The following is a 20,111-nucleotide window of genomic DNA, read 5'->3' on the forward strand; positions in this document are numbered from 1 at the left end:
AACGCTTTTTATTGATTGATTTGGAGTGCAGTACGCAGAAGCAATCACAAGAGAGCTCTGTCCATCTGTGACTGTTATAGCAGTCGACTGTAGATTGTAATTTTTAGTGTTTCCATGAACCATATGCGCAATATTATTTTTGATTAAGATGGCTGTGCCTCCTCTTGCTGTACCAGCAGAATGATTTGTGTGGTATAAATCATATTTTGGAATTTTTACGTAACATTTGCCTGTCAAGTGTTTTTCAGATATTAACATTATGTCAATATTTTTATCTGCTAGAAATACTTCCACTTCATAGCGATGTTGGATGAGCCCATTGGCATTCCAAATTGCAAGCAGCAGCGGCCTATTCATTTTGGAACATTCGGAAGCATGGCTATAAGCAGATTGAGTACATTACCCATCTGTTCGACTAGAGTTCTGACCATTCTTTTCAGTTCTTCTATTTCATTATTAGTTTCTTTCTGAACAGTACCTTTTTCAGTAGTTGGTTGTGGTTTTTCTTGTGCTCGATTATTGATTTTCAGAGCTTCCGCGTAGGACAGCGTGTTTTTTGTTATTGCGGGTTGCGAGATTTCGGAGTTAGGCACAACATTTGACAGCTCTTTTTTTCGCAGCGTTGGGTACGTTCTTCGTTGCAGGTCTTTGTAAATAGTGCAACCCTTGTAATTAGCGGGATGGTTACCATCACATAGCACGCATTTAACTTCCTTTGAAATACCCCTTTTTGGACAGTCAATGGTTAAGTGATTACCAACGCATTTAACGCATCTTGGACTACGATTGCAAAAGTGCTTTGTATGCCCGTAGCGTTGACATCTTGTGCATTGTGGAATTTCGCGCCGTTTTCTTGGTGCTTCAAATTTAATTTTTGTATAAAGCAGATTATCGCACGCATATAACTCTTTATTTTTGTTGCCTGCTTTGAGGCTAATGTAGAACATTGGAAGCGGTTTTTTTGTTTTCCATTGACGCATATTGCAAATATTTACCACTTGGTGGCCGAGGTTTTCTATTGCTTCACGAATGTCGTCTGTGGGTGTCGATGAATGCATACCTTTAAGGACTATATTAAAGTTACGTTCTTGTTTTAATTTATATGTATGGAACTCAGTTTTCTTTTCCGCTAGGGCCGCAGTTATTGCAGTGTATTGTTTTGCTGACTGCGGTTGGATTTTAACCTCACTTCCTCCAGTAATTTTTAATACGAAGCCATCTACGGCAACATTTAAGAGTAGGTCTTGAAGTTACTGGATGTTGCTCACTCCAGATACCAATATCGGTGGGGGCCTAGGTTCCTTGCGTGTTTGAGGTGGGGGGGGTACTACGATTGATTTCCTCTTGGTCGAGTACTGCGAATCGATTTGAGTTGCTTGCAGATGGCGTTGCTAGCCAGTAGTTATCAAGCTTTGATTGTTTTGTTTTATTAGGTGTATATTTACCTGGACTAGATCTCCCGCGCTTTGCAGGCGTAGCACCTTTATTCATGTTTTTTAAGTTATTTGTGATACCTTTCGGAGAGGTCGATTTATCTTTGGTTGTTGGTGACTCATACTGAGAGCTCCAAGATTTTTGTTGTCTGCATGTTTGATCGCTTGTTTGCGCAAACTTTTGTTTGATTGGCGACTGAGCTGCGTACATGCCTTTATAAGTTTAATGTAGTGTGTAAAGTAAATTTACGTTTTACAACACTGTTTTCGAATGTCAGCTGCTTTTCAGCAACGTGAAACAGCTATAGTGTTAAATTTGGTTGTGAGTACGCTTTCCCTTTTAGTTTTTTGAGTGTTTTTGGCTATAATAAAACGAACAAAAAAGTGTCGTGATCCTTTACTATTTCAATCAAAATTTAACAAATTTGCCTTCACAGCGCTATGGAGATAGCTGGTTTTTGCGACCCGATAGCAGCTGCGAGAGCTGCTATTTTTTGTGGCGTTTTTCGCTTTTGGCGCGCCCGCAATGCGTGATTCTTTTAGATTCTTCCCGGAGCCACTTCACACACGTCCGCTCGGTAAGAAAGGCGAATTGGATTTTGAATAACGAATAAATGTTTCGCACCATTTTGCTACGTCTGCCTGCTTTCCTTGGAACCCTTAAGTGTGAGTTGAAATAACGGAAGTTTTGCTTGCGGCAATTCATTAGGAATGTAACATTTTTACAGTGACCCAAGAGAAATGTATTGCCACAGCAAATATTTTGCGCAAAGATAAACTTTTTTTACGTACTTCGCAGGGTGTACGAATTGTGTGATCACTGTACATATATAATTATTTTTTAATGTTAGTTTACATATGCCAATACTTAAGAGTCCCATCCTTGTTGGCAAATTTTTTTCCTTGATACCTGTTATCGCTATTGCTGAATGCTGCTGGAGTTACAGTCCTTGGCTGCATGTAAATCCAAATTGTTTCAGTAACATAGACCAGGCTGTCGTGAGAACATGGGAACCAATCATACAGCAGACTTGCTGTTATTTGCAGCACAAATTTTGTTTCTTGAAAAATCGGCAGAAATAAAAATTTCGTATACATATTTGTTGTGAATATTAAGAAATGAGCGAACCTTTCCAGCCGACATTTTATACTGCATCGTCCGGTGGATAGTAACCTACGTCGCGCAATCAGAAGGATGCACAACCTTCCAATCAACACTGCACCACTTTCAAGCGATGAAGTTCAGGTGACTATGGCTTTCTTCATTGGTTGTGACAGAGTAAGCATGTTGCTGCTAAAACAGCTTGAGGAGATGTTCGGTGAACTCGGCGTGGTCACCAATCTTCAGTAGCATTTTGAGGTCGAGCATCCACATAAAGGAGGATAAGGCAGGCTGTGGCATAAGGTGGCCTCCACAACCACCAGAGAGATTTAGTTGATCTCATACGCTGATGTTTGCTACCTATTGGTTTCCAACAATGACACTGATGGCTTGTTCTCTGAGGTAAATGTAATATCTTCCAACACACCAATTCCTATTTAAGTCAATTCTCCATTTAATTCAAAAACCGCAAAAATGTCCTCAAGTCGCTAGCCCGCAGCATTTGCTAGCAAAGCTACAAGCCTGCCAAACAGTACACTCGGAAAAGCGACAGGATGTCTTGGGATGTCGCCTGACCACCATATTCATAATGAGGCATAGATGCTCCCCGTAAAGGAGTAATAGACCATGCTTCGCAAGCAGTTTCTGATAGGGATTACCGCAACAGTGCTCTAGTGGAAGGTTTAACTACTACTTATGTAGAAGTAACATAATATACCCCACATATCGCTGGTTAGCTGGAAATAACTGAACAAGTCGAAAATTCGAGAACACCAATCTTAAAATTTTCAATTGACTAGGGTAAGTAAATGCACCTTTTCTTTTGAGGTATTGTTAATAGATAGCGTCATGCGTATTTTACACAAAGCTGAAATCCATTTTTGCACTTATCTCAATTTTTTTTTTTTGTGCTTTGTTTAGTTAAGATGTTCTTCGAGCAATATGTCCGAAGTGCATGACGCTAACTACACCTTCACTTGCCCATTTAAACCGACTCATCTAATAGCTCCTTTCGCTGTTCCCATCTGTCCGAACAGCCATTACCTGGGTCCCCCGCTAGATGAGATTAAGGACAATGATTGATAATTTAACCGCTCTGAACAGACATCTGTAAGCTATTCAACACTAACTACGTCTACGATAACATTTAGTATACGGCATTCTGTGCTGTTGGTAACGCTTATACCACTCTACGGTGCATTCCTCGTTGTGATTTGAAAATCCTTTCCTAATTCTCGCCGTCTGGAATATGCGATTTTTTCCCCAAATCACCGAAGCCCTGTATGACTTTTGGTAAAAAACAAAAGAAAAAACAAAATTGGGATCATAAGCTAACGGGCAAGGTGTTACTTACCCTATGCTTTATGGGAGACATCCAACGGCATATTTCTTTGCTTAATGCTTTACCTTATTATTACTTGCAGTAGGGATACAATAGTTGCCTTAGATGACGGCATCAATTTATCATGTTTACTTCTTTGCTTCTATATGGGGATGTGTATTTACTGATTCTGTAAGTTTCTCTTGCTGTCGAAACCACTGTTCCTCTTAGAAGTTAATACGCTTTATTAGGCATTTAATTGAAGCAAAATTAATATATGACATAATTATCATAAACAAATATTTTTGTGTTGCTTTAGTGATTTTTGTAGGCTTCTTTTACACTTACAAATACATACATAACATACATGTGTTTATATTTATATTTGCATACATTTTACAAGCCGCAATTTCACTCATTTTTTAATTTACTGTGCAGCTTTTACATCATAAATTAATATGAAATAGCATTATACATTAATGTGTGTGTATACAATGTTTATAACCAAGCTGTCACCATGATTTCTTAAAGCATCATTGTAGTATTTTGTAGCCTACGAAAGTGTGCAGTAGCCATGTGGTTTTAATTTTATTGGCTTTTTGTGGTCTTTATATGGCTAAACTTTTATGCATGCGAACCAACCATATTTCATGCTGGTTTTAGTTAACAACCGAGGTAAACATGTTAGAATTATCCCACTCCAATTGGCTGACATTTGCAAATGGACCTTTTACCACTGAAAAACAAAACAAAAAACAATTACTTCTAAATAAAAGGTATTCTGTTTTAACAAAATTTTGTTATAAAGGGTGGTTCAATTTCAAGAGCCGATGTTGAATGCGAACCACACCTAAACGAAGAAAATCATCTTCAGTGATGAGGTACATTTTCATCTCAGTGGATTCGTCAATAAGGAGAATTGCCGCATTTGGGCGAATGATAATCCAAGAGTGATTGCCGAAAAACAAATGCACCCACAAAGAGTGACTGTTTGGTGCGGTTTATGGGCCGGCGGCATCATTGGGCCGTATTTTTTCCAAAATGAGGCCGGTCACGCAGTTACAATGAATAGTGTTCGCTATTATGAGATGATAACGAACTTTTTATGGCCCGCATTGGAAGATATGGATGTGGACGATATGTGGTTTCAACAGGTCGGTGCCACTTGTCACACAGCTAACGAAACAATGGCTCTTTTGCGTGAAAAATTTGATGGTCGAATAATCTCACGCCGCGGCGATGTCAATTGGCCGCCAAGATCATGTGATTTGACACGGTTGGACTTCTTTCTTTGGGGTTATTTGAAAGAAGAGGTGTACGTCGATAAGCCAGCAACAATTCAAGAGCTAAATAAGAGATAATTCGGCATATTAACGGCATAGAACCTCGGACCATCGGATGGAGGTGTGCCGTCGAGGCCGGGGCGGCCATTTGGCTGATATTTTGTTCCATACGTAATTGAGCCATACCAATATTATCATAATAAAGAGAAATGACAATAATTTCAAAAAAAAAATTTTTTTTTTTTTCAAAATCAACACCGGTCCCTGAAACTTAACCACCCTTTATATAAACATTGGTATCACAACGAATCACGGGAATTGTTTTTGAGTGCCTAGTCATATTCGGTCTTGCTGACCGATTCCATACTTGTTGGAGTACACTAGTGTTGAAGGCGATCATTTCCTCCGACTTGGGGTGTGCACATCCATGTTGCCCAATATGCTAGGACTCAGCAGGATACCGAAGAAAAAAAACTTCACTTGCAACAACTTGCAGAGAAAGCTTTTTATATCAGTTGTGTTACAGCAGGCATCGATTCCCGAGCCAACCTAGCTCCCAGAGTAAGGTTGCCAATAGGCATATAAACATTTATATATATTAAATTATTATTATTTTTGTTTTCCAAGTTCAAAAAAATCGCTATGAATACGCCACCTATTATTGACAATATAAAGTTTAACATCTTATGAATATAAATGTATTAACCTTCTTCTTCCTCAGACTCGGATATTTCAGAGTCAGAACTATCCTCCGAAACAACGTCGGTTTGCATGGGGTTTATTGTGATCGTCAACGCCGAGTCATCCCAAACCAAACCTTCATCGGCAACCTAAAGAAATGAAATTTATTAGTATGAAGGTTTGTTTAACAATAACGAACAGAATTTACCTTCGAGCAAGATTCAGGCAGGTTGTTATTTTTCAAACGAATAATGAATACACCGCACAAAAGTATCACCAAAAATATGCAGATCAAAATAATTAGCATTGTCGGATGTGAGCTTTCAGCTACGAATAAAATCAATATATTAGTTAAAAACAGCCCACACACATATATATATTTATACATATTGTTTGTTTTATTGACAATTGTATTTACAGTTAACTACAAAATATAATAAGCTTATAGCTATGGCTACTGTGTAAAATAGTATAAAAGTAAAAAACAATCATATTTCACCATTATTTATTAGTAATTTTGTGCAGTATGGTAATATTTGAATTGTGGGATACATATAGCTACTTCACAATTTTACACTGATAAATAGTTTCCCTCCGTTTCTTTTCTTTTCAATAAACAACGCAACGCTGAGCTTGTCTAGATGAGGTTAATGGTCTGACCATTGGAAAATGTTGTCAAGAAGATCTTGGTGGTAATAATAGGGACTTTGTAACTTTTCGTATTTTTCTTGGTTTATTTGGTGTTCCTATAATATACGATAACTTTTTTCAAAAAGTTTTTGCTTGAAGGCGTCTTTATCAGAGCTCTTGAAAATAATACAACTATTCAAAAGTATCATAACGATGCAATAAAAAAAATAGCTTCTATTGTTAGGTCGTATTGCCACCGCCGTAGCCGAATGGGTTGGTGCGTGACTACCATACGTAACGAGAACGAATCTCCGTGAAACAATGAAGAAAACGTTTTTTCTAATAGCGGTGGCTCGTAGGCAGACAATGGCAAACTTCCGAGTGTATTTGTGCCATGAAATTTTTTCAGCTCCTCATAAAAAAAATATTTGCTGTTTGGAGTCAGCTTAAAACTGTAGGTCCCTCCATTTGGGGAACAACATCTAGATAGATCCACGCCACAAATAGGAGGAGGAGCTCGGCCAAACACCTAAAAAGGGTTTAAACGCCAATTATATATGTATTTATATAGATGCTTTCCACTTCAATTCAGCCGGGCTATTAGGGACATGTTCTTCGATTTCGATGTAACTCAAATATGTTGCTCTCTGGTCAAAATAATGAAAATTCGCCCGAAAATTTTTTTTTTCAAGATTTATCGGCAATTTTGTTTTTCGCCTCAAAATCGATTTTTTTTAATTATATAAAAAATTTTTTTGTTTAAATGCTCATAATTTAGTCAAAAACGAACCGATTTTAATGATTCTGGGTTCAAAATGATCGTAATTACTTGCACGAGCGACTTCATGTAGAAACAATTGCAAAAAAGTAGTTGAACATTTTTTATTTTGCAGAAAAAAAAATCGACATTTTTTCGAAATTAAATATTTCAAAAAGTGTATTTTTTTTTAACTTTCTCCAAATCAAGAGGACACCTTAGACTTCAATTGAGCTGAATGACCAGTAGCTAAAATGAGTTGTTTTTGAGTAATAAATTTTTGAGTAAAATACCTGTTTCACACTTTTTGTTTTTTGAAAATAAAAAGATTTTAGCTACCTTTTTGCAATTGTTTCTACATGAAGTCGCTCGTGTAAGTAATTACGATCATTTTGAACCCAGAACCATTCAAATCGGTTCGTTTTTGACTAAGCATCTATACATTGTTAGGTCGCCCTGTGGCATTCCGTCGTTTATTTCGTTTATTCTTAGTCGTTTATTTATCGCTTTTCCTATTTATTGTATTTGTCATATATTACGGTATTATTGCATGTACATATGTATGTTTAAAGATATCCATACGCATAAGCTGAACGGTATCGACATAGCTCGCAGTTATCCATTTTAAAATATAAGGCAAGTTAAGAAAAAAAGATTTGCAGACGTGTCAGGCAACACGAATAAAAAACAACAAGCAAAAAGTGTAAAATCCACCGTATTAATATTTAAGTTATATTTACCTTACACCTAAACAAATTCATCGTTTCCATTGAATCAACAGTTTAAATAAACAGCTGTTTTAATATCCCTATCCAACACACGTTCAACTGTACACAGTATTTCGTATATGCTAGTATTTATAGTATATGCTTAGAAATTCAAGCAGCCCCAAATTGAGTGCATGTCGATATATTTTTCGAAGCCAACCGTTAAAAAGACTGGAGAACAACGAAGCTAAGCCATCATTTAGGAGTATAGTAATGGAGGATTGAACTCAGAAGGGACCAGCCGGAAAGGGCCAAATGCACGCCATTGGCGCGACATTAAATGACTTGAGAGTTTTGATGAAAGAATTAAAAAATAGCACCATCGAAAGCCAAAGGTATATAACAAGGTTGCGCGAGAATATGCAACCTCAAGAAGTAAGTGAGTAATACAGTCAGGACAACGCAAATCGAGCACAGTCACTATGCCATCGAGAGATTTTTTACGATTTGCCTACTTTTGCCAATAAAGCAGAAGAATGGCTACCTTTTTGCCAATTACAAGGACACCACCGAAGCATTTGGTTACAGCCATAGTCAAAATTTAATAGGATTATAAAAATGCCTTACCAGCCAAGCAAAGGGCGCAGTGGCAGCAATGCTATTCATCCAAATGACGTGCCTAGTGCTTTAAGCGAATTAAAATTCAGGTTTAGTCGGCAAAAAATTCTGATCAAACATCAATTACACAAAAGTAAACCGTTGTATCGCCAATCACCGAGCATAAACCTGATCAAATCGTTTCATTTTAGTCCATAGTGCGCAACGTGAAAGCTTTTCTGAAGTCAGCAAAATGTCACCAGCATCTAGCAAATGTCTCCTTGCTAGAACAAATCACAAACTACTGCAGAATAACCAGTTTGACTAAACGAAACATTCAGAAACCATTAGGTAGTATGTTACAATAGAACATTTTAGTAAATGGTTGAACCAGCTAGCCAGAGTGGTGCGTCTGATGCCAACAAGTACATTCAGAAGTAATGCTTCATCTGATAACCATGAGAAAAAAGCAGCAGAGACAGCAAAATGCCCTCATTGCAGTGATGAGCATCTGATCCTACAATTTACGTCGTTTAAAGCCGAAAACGTGGAAGGCAAATGGAAATGTGTCAAAAGCCACCAGTTGTTTCTCCTGCCTGTGAAAGGGTCACATTAACGAAAAATGTCGCTCAAAGAAGCTATGTGGCATAAATGGATGTCAGCGTTGATACAATAACGCTCTTACAAAATAATTTAGTTCCACTCGCATCACGCCAAATTGTTCAACGCGATAGAAGTTTACAGCCGGTGTTACACTGCCAGCTCCTGAATGGAATATTCAAGCAGCTGTTTAGGATGTTGCCTGTCAACATTTACGAGCCAAACAGTAAATACTAAATCTTAGCAAGATTTGATGAGGGGTCTATATCACATTTTTGGAGGCAGACATCGCCAAGAAGATCGGGGTTCGAGGACAGAGTCACCCCCTCACGCTTCAGTGGTATGACGACAGAGTGGTATCCGAACAGTTATTTAAAGTCACCCAGAAATCGGAAGCAACGTTGATAATAGAAAATTTGCGTTGCCAGAGCAGTCATTTACGAAAGAAAATTTCGAACGCTTTGAACAAGTGCCTTTGCAACACTACAGTAACATGAAGTCGGCATTGCCGATTCGCTAAAATCAACCCTACTTAAGCGCCACCACAACTTCAATATAAGCCAATAACGAGGGTCCCATTCCTGCCAAAACGCAATTGGATTGGGTTACCTCAGGGCCCCGAACAAGCACAGCCATTGGTTCGCATTTTGCTCCAATTCCGTCAAAGCCAAATTTGTGTATCGGCAGACATATGCGAGATGTTCTCGCAAATAAAGGTAAGCCCAACCGATTAACATTTGAGCATATGATATCTTCGACGCAGTTTGCTCACCCTGGATCTTCAAGTATATGATCGCCATTCTTGGGTACCAAAATCTTACCCCGGTAGAAGGGCTTGCGTGCATCAGTAAGGAGTTAGGCTATGCCGACAGAATGCACAGCGTTCATTGCCGTGCCGAAAGAACCAGGGGCAAACGGTCTCCTCCAACGCCCGGGCAAGTTCGGTTGTACTAAGTGCCTTCTCTACGCATGCCGGCTCTGTGGACGAGTGACTAACCCCTTGCGAACATACTCGTGGGACCAAAATTTTACCGACAAACAAGACACAAAAAAGAAAGAACAAGCCAAATTATCCATGATCATGAAGCAACGGTACCAGAGGGCTATCTACATGTTGAACAGAATAGCCAAGAACGCAGCAGCCGGCACCGTGCATGAACGCGACCAAATCGGCAAGAAGAGGTACAAGACGGTGATCGAGGAGTACAAGAAATTTTCGGAACGTACACCCGTGCCAACTACTAACGCAAGCACCAAGTACAAAAAAATAAATCGCTCTCAAAATGAAAGCGGTAACGCTCACCCCAAGAAGGCCAAAACAGGGGATGAGCAACGAACAGAAAATCAACAATCAAAAGACACTTCAGCGAGGTCGCAAGGGATCACCTACAAATGGCGATCGTTGACAAGGATACGAAAAGATCCAGAGCTGGCATTTGGTTGCCGCCGATGAACGAACCATGGGAAAAACGGCTTCGTTGCTTAGCTTCAGAATGACCGCTAATAAAGGTAGAAGATGCCAAAAAAAAACACCTCTCGTCCATTCCTTTTGGCCATCTGTAGACAATCACTGGAAAAACTGTCCAAGGCGGACAACAATATCCGCTTTGGCATCCGAATGGCCAAAATGAAGATAATTAAAGGCGATGCCAACCCAGAGGAAGGCAACACAGAGTGAACATCACCGACGACAACACGGATGTTAAAGTTCGTGCAGATTAACATGAACCATTTAAAAGCAGCCACTAGCAGTTTAGAATAATTCTCAGCGAGGAGGATATACACTTTAGTCTCATACAAAAGCCCCAGATGAATCATGGTAAAATCATGGGGCTCAACAACAGTGCGTACAATTCTTACTATTGAAAAGAGTCAGGTAATCCATGATCAAACATTCTTATGAAGAAAGGTATAAATGCTAACCTATGTCTTAATTACAGCATATCAGATATCACGGTAGTAAAGATATGTATAAGAAGTCGGGTTCCAGAGTCTCGTTTTGGTTTCGGCATACATGCCTCGGCGGCCGCCGTAGCCGAATCGGTTGGTGCGTTACTACCATTCGGAATTCAGAGAGAGAACGTAGGTTTGAATCTCGGTGAAAGACCGAAATGAAGAAAAATTTTTTTCTAAAAGCGGTCGCCCCTCGGCAGGCAATGGCAAACCTCCGAGTGTATTTCTGCCATAAAAAAGCTCCTAATAAAAATATCTGCCGTTCGGAGTGGGCTTGAATCTGTAGGACCCTCCATTTGTGGAACAACATCAAGACGCACACCACAAATAGGAGGAGGAGCTCGGCCAAACACCCAAAAATGGTGTACGCTATGCAATAAGCTTAGTTTATGTAATAGAGGTAACACGCCGACTTTTATCTTCCCAAGCTCAGATAGATTCCAAGGATTTCATTGCTAGGAAGATGGGGTGGCCGTATAACAATATATGTAGAAGCTGCAATCAAGAAGATTCTAGGGAGGCAGTTTTCCACTATCTGTGTGAGTGCCCAACTCAGGGTGTTCTAAGACATAGAATGCTGGAGAAATTCTTAATGAACAAGTTGGTAGAAATTGCAGGAAAGAAAATAGTTCAAATAGGCACATTTAAAGTCAAATCAAGCTGGTTCGACTAAATAACGGCAGTGGTTCCACTAGTGGTGTCCCAAAATGGCACCTTGTGTGCTAATTGAGTCTGAGGTGTGCCACTCAGACAGCACCTCTACCAACCAACCAACCATATGTAAAATAAAAATGCAGAACTTTTTAAGTCTGAGTTCCTTGAGGCATCGTCAATTATAACAAACTACGCTGATGACCTGGTTGCAAGTTTAGATACACCAGAGTGTCATAAAAGTCTGCCGATAGACAGATCACTAAAATCAATAGAGAAGTAGGATTCCAGCTAAGAGGAGAAGACAAATGAATCGTCGCCAACAGAACGAAAAGCAGTCAATAGGGAACGCAGCAGCGCGGTAGATAAAGTTCTAAGTCTACACCGGAACACCCTCGAACACACCTATGTATTCCACATCAAATTTCATCGCGTGCCCAAAGATCTTTTGAGCGGTACACGGGCTCCAAAAAAGCGGGGACTATTGCATCGTTATCGTTGGCAGTTCTTTTAATTTTTTCTAAACTTCTCATTCAAGATATGGGGAGGTGTGATATCGATTAGTACGACGCGATGCTAGCGAAGCGAAGCAGAAAGTGGTTACCTTGGTGGACAGAATTCCATTATGTAAGAGTGTTTAAGATTCCATGATTCTACTCTCTACATATCCTGAACAAGAGTAGAGTTGAATTACTATTAAGTTACGTTTTCTGCGGTTGGGTATGTAGTAGCGTACAGAGACACGGACTGCGCCTGCTAAGCTGGCATTAGGTACGAGATTGCACAAACTGATGGTTAGACGTATTCAGAGCCGAACATATAGTTTTTGGAGCGTCTCGCAGACTGCATTGCATTGGTTATACTCGTCTGAGCGAGAGTACAAGGCATTTGAGGACCATGCGATTGCCGAAATGCTTGGCTTAACTTCGCAAGAAGAGCGGCTGCGGGGATCAACATGTTAAAAACCCGCAGATGTCGCAATACGTCCATTAAAACCACCGAGGCGTAGCTGTCACAGAGATGGGTAAAGGGTCCCGACTTTCTAAAGCAGGAAGGAAATGACATGACAATAATATTGCCAGTCAACAACGCTACTAGATGCAGTACGATGAACAACTATTATGTATGCAGTCAAGCAGCGTAACTATCGACTTCGACAGATTGAGCTCATAAATGAAGTTGCAACGAATCGTAGCCCATGTTCTTCGAGCCATAAATCTATTTCAAGTGCATTCAAATAACAGGGAAGCGCATACACCTCTGCAACTTTCAGCAGCAGAAATCGGGAAAGCCGATCATACAATATAGAAGTTGGCATAACAGGAACATTTTGGAAACGAGATCGCAGATTTGTCTGCGACACGTAAGCTCAAGAAGTAGAGTCCATTGTATAGGCTATCGTCATACTTAGATCAGAGTGGTATCCTGCATCGACTAAGCAGCATACTTGCCACTATAAGTCCGCCGACCAATAGCATTAATAGCGTACGAGTATTAATAGCATTAGGCATAAATTCTGTTCAAACGAAATCAACCGAGTTGTGCGGTGAAGCAAAGCACAAACCGCCTTTGATCGGGCAGATGACTACTGACTGCGTAACACCGTTTCGGGCATTTACTTATACAGGTGATTTATTTTGACCATTTGACGTTGCTATGGGAAGGCGTAGAGAGAAGAGATTGGGCGTATTATTTACCTGCTGAGTTGGTGAAGAATTTGTTTATTTTATGCTTCCGCAACTTCGTGAAACGACGAGGTACTCATGTGAGGATAAGAAGCGACAATGGGTACCAATTTTATCGGCGCTCTAAGCTGGCATCCGCTAAACACCTTCTGGACACAGACTGCACAGAAATTAAAGCATTGTCTGTGGAAACGTTGTACTACATAGTATTTACCGCACTTGTTGCGTCGAACTAGCTGTGACGAAACAATACAAGTATATTTAGTAATTTTATTTGAATCATCTACAATGCTCACCCTGATTGTGACATTGATCTGATTGACATTCATTATTTACGAAATGTCAATTTTTCGGTATTGAAATAATTCTACTTGTTGTGAAAACTGACGCTTCTATACTAGAATATGTTCCCCAATAAACTTGTAACGTTGGTTTTTGTACTAAAGCTATCAAAATAGTCAAAGCATAATAAACTTTTATTTAATTTAAAGTAATATCTTCATTACAATATCTTCATTTAAAAAACTTTTTGCCTGATGCAATTTGAATTTTTGGTAATTCATTTTTTTCTTCCCACTCGAATTTACTAGTACCATACTATCATCACAATCGCATATTATTTCTCTCATTCCTCTTCATTTTAGTGGCCTAAAACTGCTTTCAGATTCCAGAACTCCAGCCATGTCTATTTTTAAGGTTACGAATAAATTCAGTGAACAACATATTTCAGCATTTGCACCGCATCGGTGATAGTGACAGCAGAAATAACAAAGAGAAGGAAAATAGCAAATCATCATTGCATCCAAAAAATGTTACCGTTATGATCGTGTGTTCTTATACTTTTAGGGAGTGTGTTATCCTATTACTTAAATATTTGGTTTGAATGCCGAATACGCTCCGGTGATAGTGACCTCAGCGTATATATAAGTTTATGATGCAAATGGGTTAAGGCTTTGATAACGAGTACTTAAAAAACAAATTCTCTCCAACAGGCGACTTAATGAAAATGTCTGTCGTCTGTCCCCGAATAATCTTTCGGATGTTGAATTTATGCCTCGAATCGTTAATAATTGGATAGTCCCACGCATAAAATTGTATCACATTAATTGAGAGATAGTTTAGGAATGTGGTAAGAAACTCCCGACGAATGTCGTTTAATTTCTGACTATATACTGTCTGCTCCAGTAGTTGCAGTTGTGTGGATGTCGTCGGTGCAGTCAAAGACGTGTCTTCTGACTCGCCTGGGAGGTGGTTCCGATTCTAGCAAGTGTCTGCAGAGTTGATTCCTCGGTAAAACCCTAACAGGAATTCCTTGTTAAGCTTGTTGAGTTCTGTGCTCCTTGACGGGGAGCATTAAATTTTCATTATGAAGATGCTACAAGAAAAACGAAGCCTCCTGATAGCAGTATTTCAACCGGTCTGACGCTTTGTGCACTACGAATCATTATTACTAGGCGACCAGACGGGATAGAGATTCGAGGACTTCGTTGAGGTTTTCGGCGTTACTGGAAATTCCGGAGCTTCCTCAAACCACAATTGAAGTCGCAGGTCTTCAGGTGCTCAGCCCATTTAGTCCGCTTATGTTCGGTAACCAGTTATCGAGTTGCCAAATTGAGATTCTTTATTCGAAGAAACTCAGGAAATGGGGTGGTATGTCCCTGATTCTTTCAGCTGGGATAAAGCGAATCGTAGAAGCGATGATCGCCTAGTGGAATGCGCGTTCACCCATGCGCACATCGGTAGGGATGGGAAGAGCGGCGAGATGTCCTCGGGGAATTGTTGCTACGATAGGCCGTAGAGGTTCCACTTGTGGTGCTAACTGGCCACACCAAATAGTTGGAGCAGTCTTGCTGCTCAGTGCACAAAACAGGGCTAGTTTACTGGGGCGGCAGCCCTCGGTAGCGAAAAAACCGAGTCATCCCGGCACGTAGAACCGGCTGACATGGGAACAAATAGTTGTAGTTGTAATCGCTGTATAATTCATTCCTCGTAAATTTTTAAGGATGCTGTTGAACTGACACGTGCTTCCAGTAATATAGAACCAACAACAGAGGAAACGTGCGACTCTCGTAGCTACTGCAGCTCACTCAGCATGCCTCTCAACTTAATACTACAAAGGGTTCAACTAATATACATTGTGGTGAAAACCGTAGAAAAAAATTTATTCGTATAACAATATGTTATTCCTATAATAATATTTATTTTTATGGTACCAACACCCAACGAAGTTACCGTGGTCCCTGTCTGTTGCCCGTGAGATACAAAACATTTAGCAAAACTTGTGACCGTAGAAAAAAGCTGCTTTCGTTTGGTTACATATTTACATAATACATCGGTTCGTGTGGGCTTATGTTAGGTTGTATCGACACAATGTTACCATTCATAATTTTTTATACATAGTTTTACACACATCCGCTTTATCAGTTACAATTTTTCATTGTATAATAAACGAAAGCCATGACAAACAAATGCAAATATGTAGTTCGTTTCTCTATAACTAACATTATTAAACATCGTATGTAAATTATTTTATTAAAAATCTAAATTAAAATGGATTTACATCTAAGTTTATTTCGTTATTGATATCAAAATGAACTATTTGGCAACACTGTGTGGTGAGAGAGCAATCAGCTGAGAGGTTTTTACGAAACAATCAAAATTTTCATTTTGCACAAGTATACGATACACCATATCGTCGTAAGATCAAGATGATCAGTGTTCATTTACATGGGGCTCTCATAATTTTGATCGTGTCAGCTGACACGGAACGTACGTTTACGTCGGTGAGTGTGGGCACCATTATTCTTATATATATTCGGTGAAGTAAAAAGTTATAAATGTTTTCTGCTAGAAGTCTTTCGCATGGCGTACTGATCGCTTCTTTGACGCTGGGCGAAGAGAGGCAGGATTTTTTTAAGCATCGAGATCTAAAAATGTTCAGCTACACAAAAAAAATCAGCAGCTGCAAAAAAATTGTGATATATCAAGGTCAATCATTGAGAGGATATTGTAGTTTTCGTGATGGTAAAACCCGGATCCTCTTTGTTAAGTATGTGTTAAGTGTTAATTTATTTGCAGAATGCTTCCATATGTAGAAGTTTACGCAAGTGGGGAAAGTTACTGATTTCCATTCACTTCGGAGTGGCCAGGACGATTATTTTGCACATGGTTCAAGCAGCTCACAACGTCCGGGATTAGGCCACGTATCCTCTGGGTAGATGCCGAACACCCGTTCGGCAGTGAGCTAACGTGAGAAAGCGAAGCATTCCAGGATAGTTGGTAGTGCGCTGGGTTTGGGACCCGCCACTTAAAAATCCTCCCTAATGAATAGATGTACAAAGCCCCGGATGAGACCTCCCTATACTGATGCCGCCCCCTGCGAATGAACTAAGGAATACGATTTGAGGGTATGCACCTGGAATGTCCGGTCCCTTTATGGGGAAAGTGCCTCTGTCCGACTACCTGATGTCCTCGAGAGAGTAAAGGCTGACATCACCGCCATTCAAGAGATGCGATGGACGGGGCAAAGTAAGAAAACCCATAGCACCTTGTGACATCTGCTACAGTCGCCTTATAAAGGAGCGCAAATTCGATGTTGGATTTGTTGTGGGAGAGAGACTTCGTCACCAAGTACTCTACATACCGGCGGACGAGCGTCTCGCAATAATCCGCATCAAAGCCCGTTTTTTTAACATATCGCTAATTTGCACCCACGCCCCAACGAAAGAGAAGGACGATGCGACTAAAGATTCCTTCTATTAGCGCTTGGAACGGTCCTATGAGCGCTGCCCTCGCCACGACATAAAAATCGCGCTTGGCGACTTCAATGCATGGGTGGGCAAGGGGGGAACTTTTGGTCCCACAGTCAGAAAATTTAGCCTGCACAACGAAACACTCGGTAGCGGACAGAGGCTGATCGACTTCGCCGGGGCCCGAAACATGGTAGTCTGCAGCACCAGATTCCAGCATAAAAAAATCCACCAAGCTACCTGGCTGTCCCCTGATCGAAAAACGCGAAACCAGATCGATCATGTTGTGATAGATGGAAGACACGCTTCTAGTGTATTAGATGTACGTACGATCTGTGGACCCAACATAGACTGGGATCATTACCTTGTTGCAGCCAAACTGCGCACACGCCTCTGTGCAGCAAAAAACGTACATCTACGCGAATGTTCAACATCGAAAAGCTGCAATCACAACAGACAGCCACAAGATTCGCCACTCGACTCTCACCCCTGCTCTCAGAGAGTACTGCCCAACAAACCGGCATGCACTAGCAATGGAGCAACATGCGATCGGGCGCAACGCGAGCCATGTGGGATCGCTACAGAGAGCTAAGAACGGAAGAGAGACGTATTATGCGACAGAAGAAACGAGAGGCCGGAATACATGAGTGCGAGGAGCTTCAGATGCAGGCCAATAGGAACAACGCCCGAAAATTCTACCAGAAAGTTCGGCGGCTTACAGAAGCTTTTAAGACCGGGGCGTTTTCCTATAAGAACAAAGACGGCGATTTGGTGACTGACATCCAGAGCATACTTAAATTATGGAGGGAACACTTCTCGAACCTGCTAAATGGTGATAGCAGCGCATGTCACAGAGAATGTGAAAATCCCGATACCCCAATCGTTGACGACCGAATTGTCGTTCAGCTACCCGACCATGACGTTTCCACGACCGTCGGCTCTACGTTACCGAAACGACCCGGATTTATATCCGGTCAAGGACTGTCACTCCAGCAGCATTCCCCGTATGTAGGAAGGGCGAATGTTTATGCTGCTACAACAACAACAACAACCAGGTGAGAATAGCGATACCGCGGCCAAAGAACAACAAAGCCGCGGGCCTTCACGGACTGCCGGCCGAGCTATTCGCATCCCCGTCGATAGGAATTTAATGTTCTCTGCCCAATCCATAAGAACGGCAATCCTGGAATCTGTGCCAAAAATCGGAGATTAGTCTTCTAAATATCGCGTATAAGGTTCTAGCGAGCGTATTGTGTGAAAGACTGAAGCCTACCATCAATCAACTGATTGGACCTTATCAGTGTGGCTTTAGACCTGGAATGTCTACCATCGACCAAATATTCACAATACGCCAAATCTTGGAAAATACCCATGAAAAGAGAATCGACACGCACCATCTTTTAGTCGATTTCAAAGCTGCATTCGACAGTACGAAAATATGTTATCTGTATGTCGCGATGTTTGAATTTGGTATCCCCGCAAAACTAAGATGGTTAGGCAAGATGATATTGCTCCACACGAGCAGCAGTCAGAATTGGGAAGGACCTCTCCGAACCATTTGATACCAAATGAGGTTTCAGACAAGATGGCACGCTATTGTGTGACTTCTTTAACCTGATGTTGGAGAGCATCGTACGAGTCGCAGAACTTACTCGCTCAGGCACAATATTTTATAAGAGGGTACAATTGCTGTGATATGCCGATGATATCGACATCATCGGCCTTAACAACCGCGCTATTAGTTCTGCCTCCTACAAACTGGATAAAGAGGCAAAGCGAATGGGTCTGGTAGTGAACGAGGAAAAAACGAAGTACCTCCTGTCTTCAAACAAACAGTCAGTGCACTCGCGTATCGGTACCCACGTCACTGTTGACAGTTATGACTTCGAGCTTGTGAAGGAATTCGTTTATTTAGGAACCAGCATTAACACCGATAATAATGTCAGCCTTGAAATCCAACGTAGAATCTCTCCAACAAGTACTACTTTGGACTAAGTAGACAATTGAGTAGTAAAGTCCTCTCTCAACGAACAACTCTACAAGACTCTAATCATGCCCGTCCTAACGTATGGCGCAGAAGTGTGGACGATGACAACATCCGATGAAGCGACGCTTGGAGTGTTTGAGAGAAAGATTCTGCGTAAGATTTTTCGACCTTTGCACGTTGGCAACGGCGAATATCGCAGGCGATGGAACAATGAGCTGTATGAGCTTTACGACGACATAGACATAGCGCAGCGAATAAAGATCCAGCGGCTACGTTGGGTGGGTCATGTCGTCCGAATGGATACAAACGCTCCGGCTTTGAAAGTATTCGATGCGGTACCAGCTGGTGGTAGCAGAGGAAGAGGAAGGCCTCCTTTCCTTTGGAAAGGTGGAGAAGGACTTGGCATCACTTAGTGTGTCCAACTGACGCCGGTTAGCACGAGAAAGAAACGACTGGCGCGCTTTGTTAAACTCGGCCAAAATCGCGTAAGCGGTTCAATTAAGAAGGAGAAGAAGTTAGTTTATTTTACATGGTTTAAAAAAGGATAACTGGAGTTCATCGATACTCCAGAGAAGAAGTAGAGAAGTTTAATCATAAATAACATTTCCAGCATTTTTCCACGACTTGGTAGTCTAGAGTGGGAAGATTAATAATCTTTATACGACTATTGCATAGGGAGGGATCACAGAGCGAGGCCAATCCAAAATTTTTAAGACGAAAAGTAAAAAGTAATTCAAATGTACTTATTGTCTAGCTTATCTATGTTAAGTTGATAATGTGAATTCCAGAGAAACCAGCCATATTCCAATAACATATTTAGTAAAATATGGATCAATGAATTCTTTTAACCACCGCCTTATAAATGTAAGAGTACGTTTATCTTTATTAACCGTGGCATTAAAGTACAGATTAAAATTAAGTTGAGTATACATCATAACGTCTAGGTCAACAAAGTTAAAATATTAGATCATCGAT

At 40.6% G+C, this 20,111-nt stretch overlaps 1 protein-coding gene across 1 annotated transcript in view; it reads right to left on the bottom strand.

The window, feature by feature from the left end:
* Window positions 1-4,081: 4,081 nt before the first annotated feature.
* LOC128869411 (calsyntenin-1) overlaps window positions 4,082-20,111 on the bottom strand; it is a 60,814-nt gene continuing 44,784 nt past the window's right edge. Inside the window, exons 9-11 of the mRNA XM_054111962.1 lie at window positions 6,029-6,147; window positions 5,846-5,969; window positions 4,082-4,592 (exon numbers count right to left, since the gene is read on the bottom strand). Coding sequence (XP_053967937.1) covers window positions 4,516-4,592; window positions 5,846-5,969; window positions 6,029-6,147 — 320 coding nt within the window. The 3' untranslated portion in view covers window positions 4,082-4,515. The remainder of the gene's footprint in view (window positions 4,593-5,845; window positions 5,970-6,028; window positions 6,148-20,111) is intronic.

This window comes from Anastrepha ludens, chromosome X, assembly GCF_028408465.1.
Source record: "Anastrepha ludens isolate Willacy chromosome X, idAnaLude1.1, whole genome shotgun sequence".
NCBI lineage: Eukaryota > Metazoa > Arthropoda > Insecta > Diptera > Tephritidae > Anastrepha > Anastrepha ludens.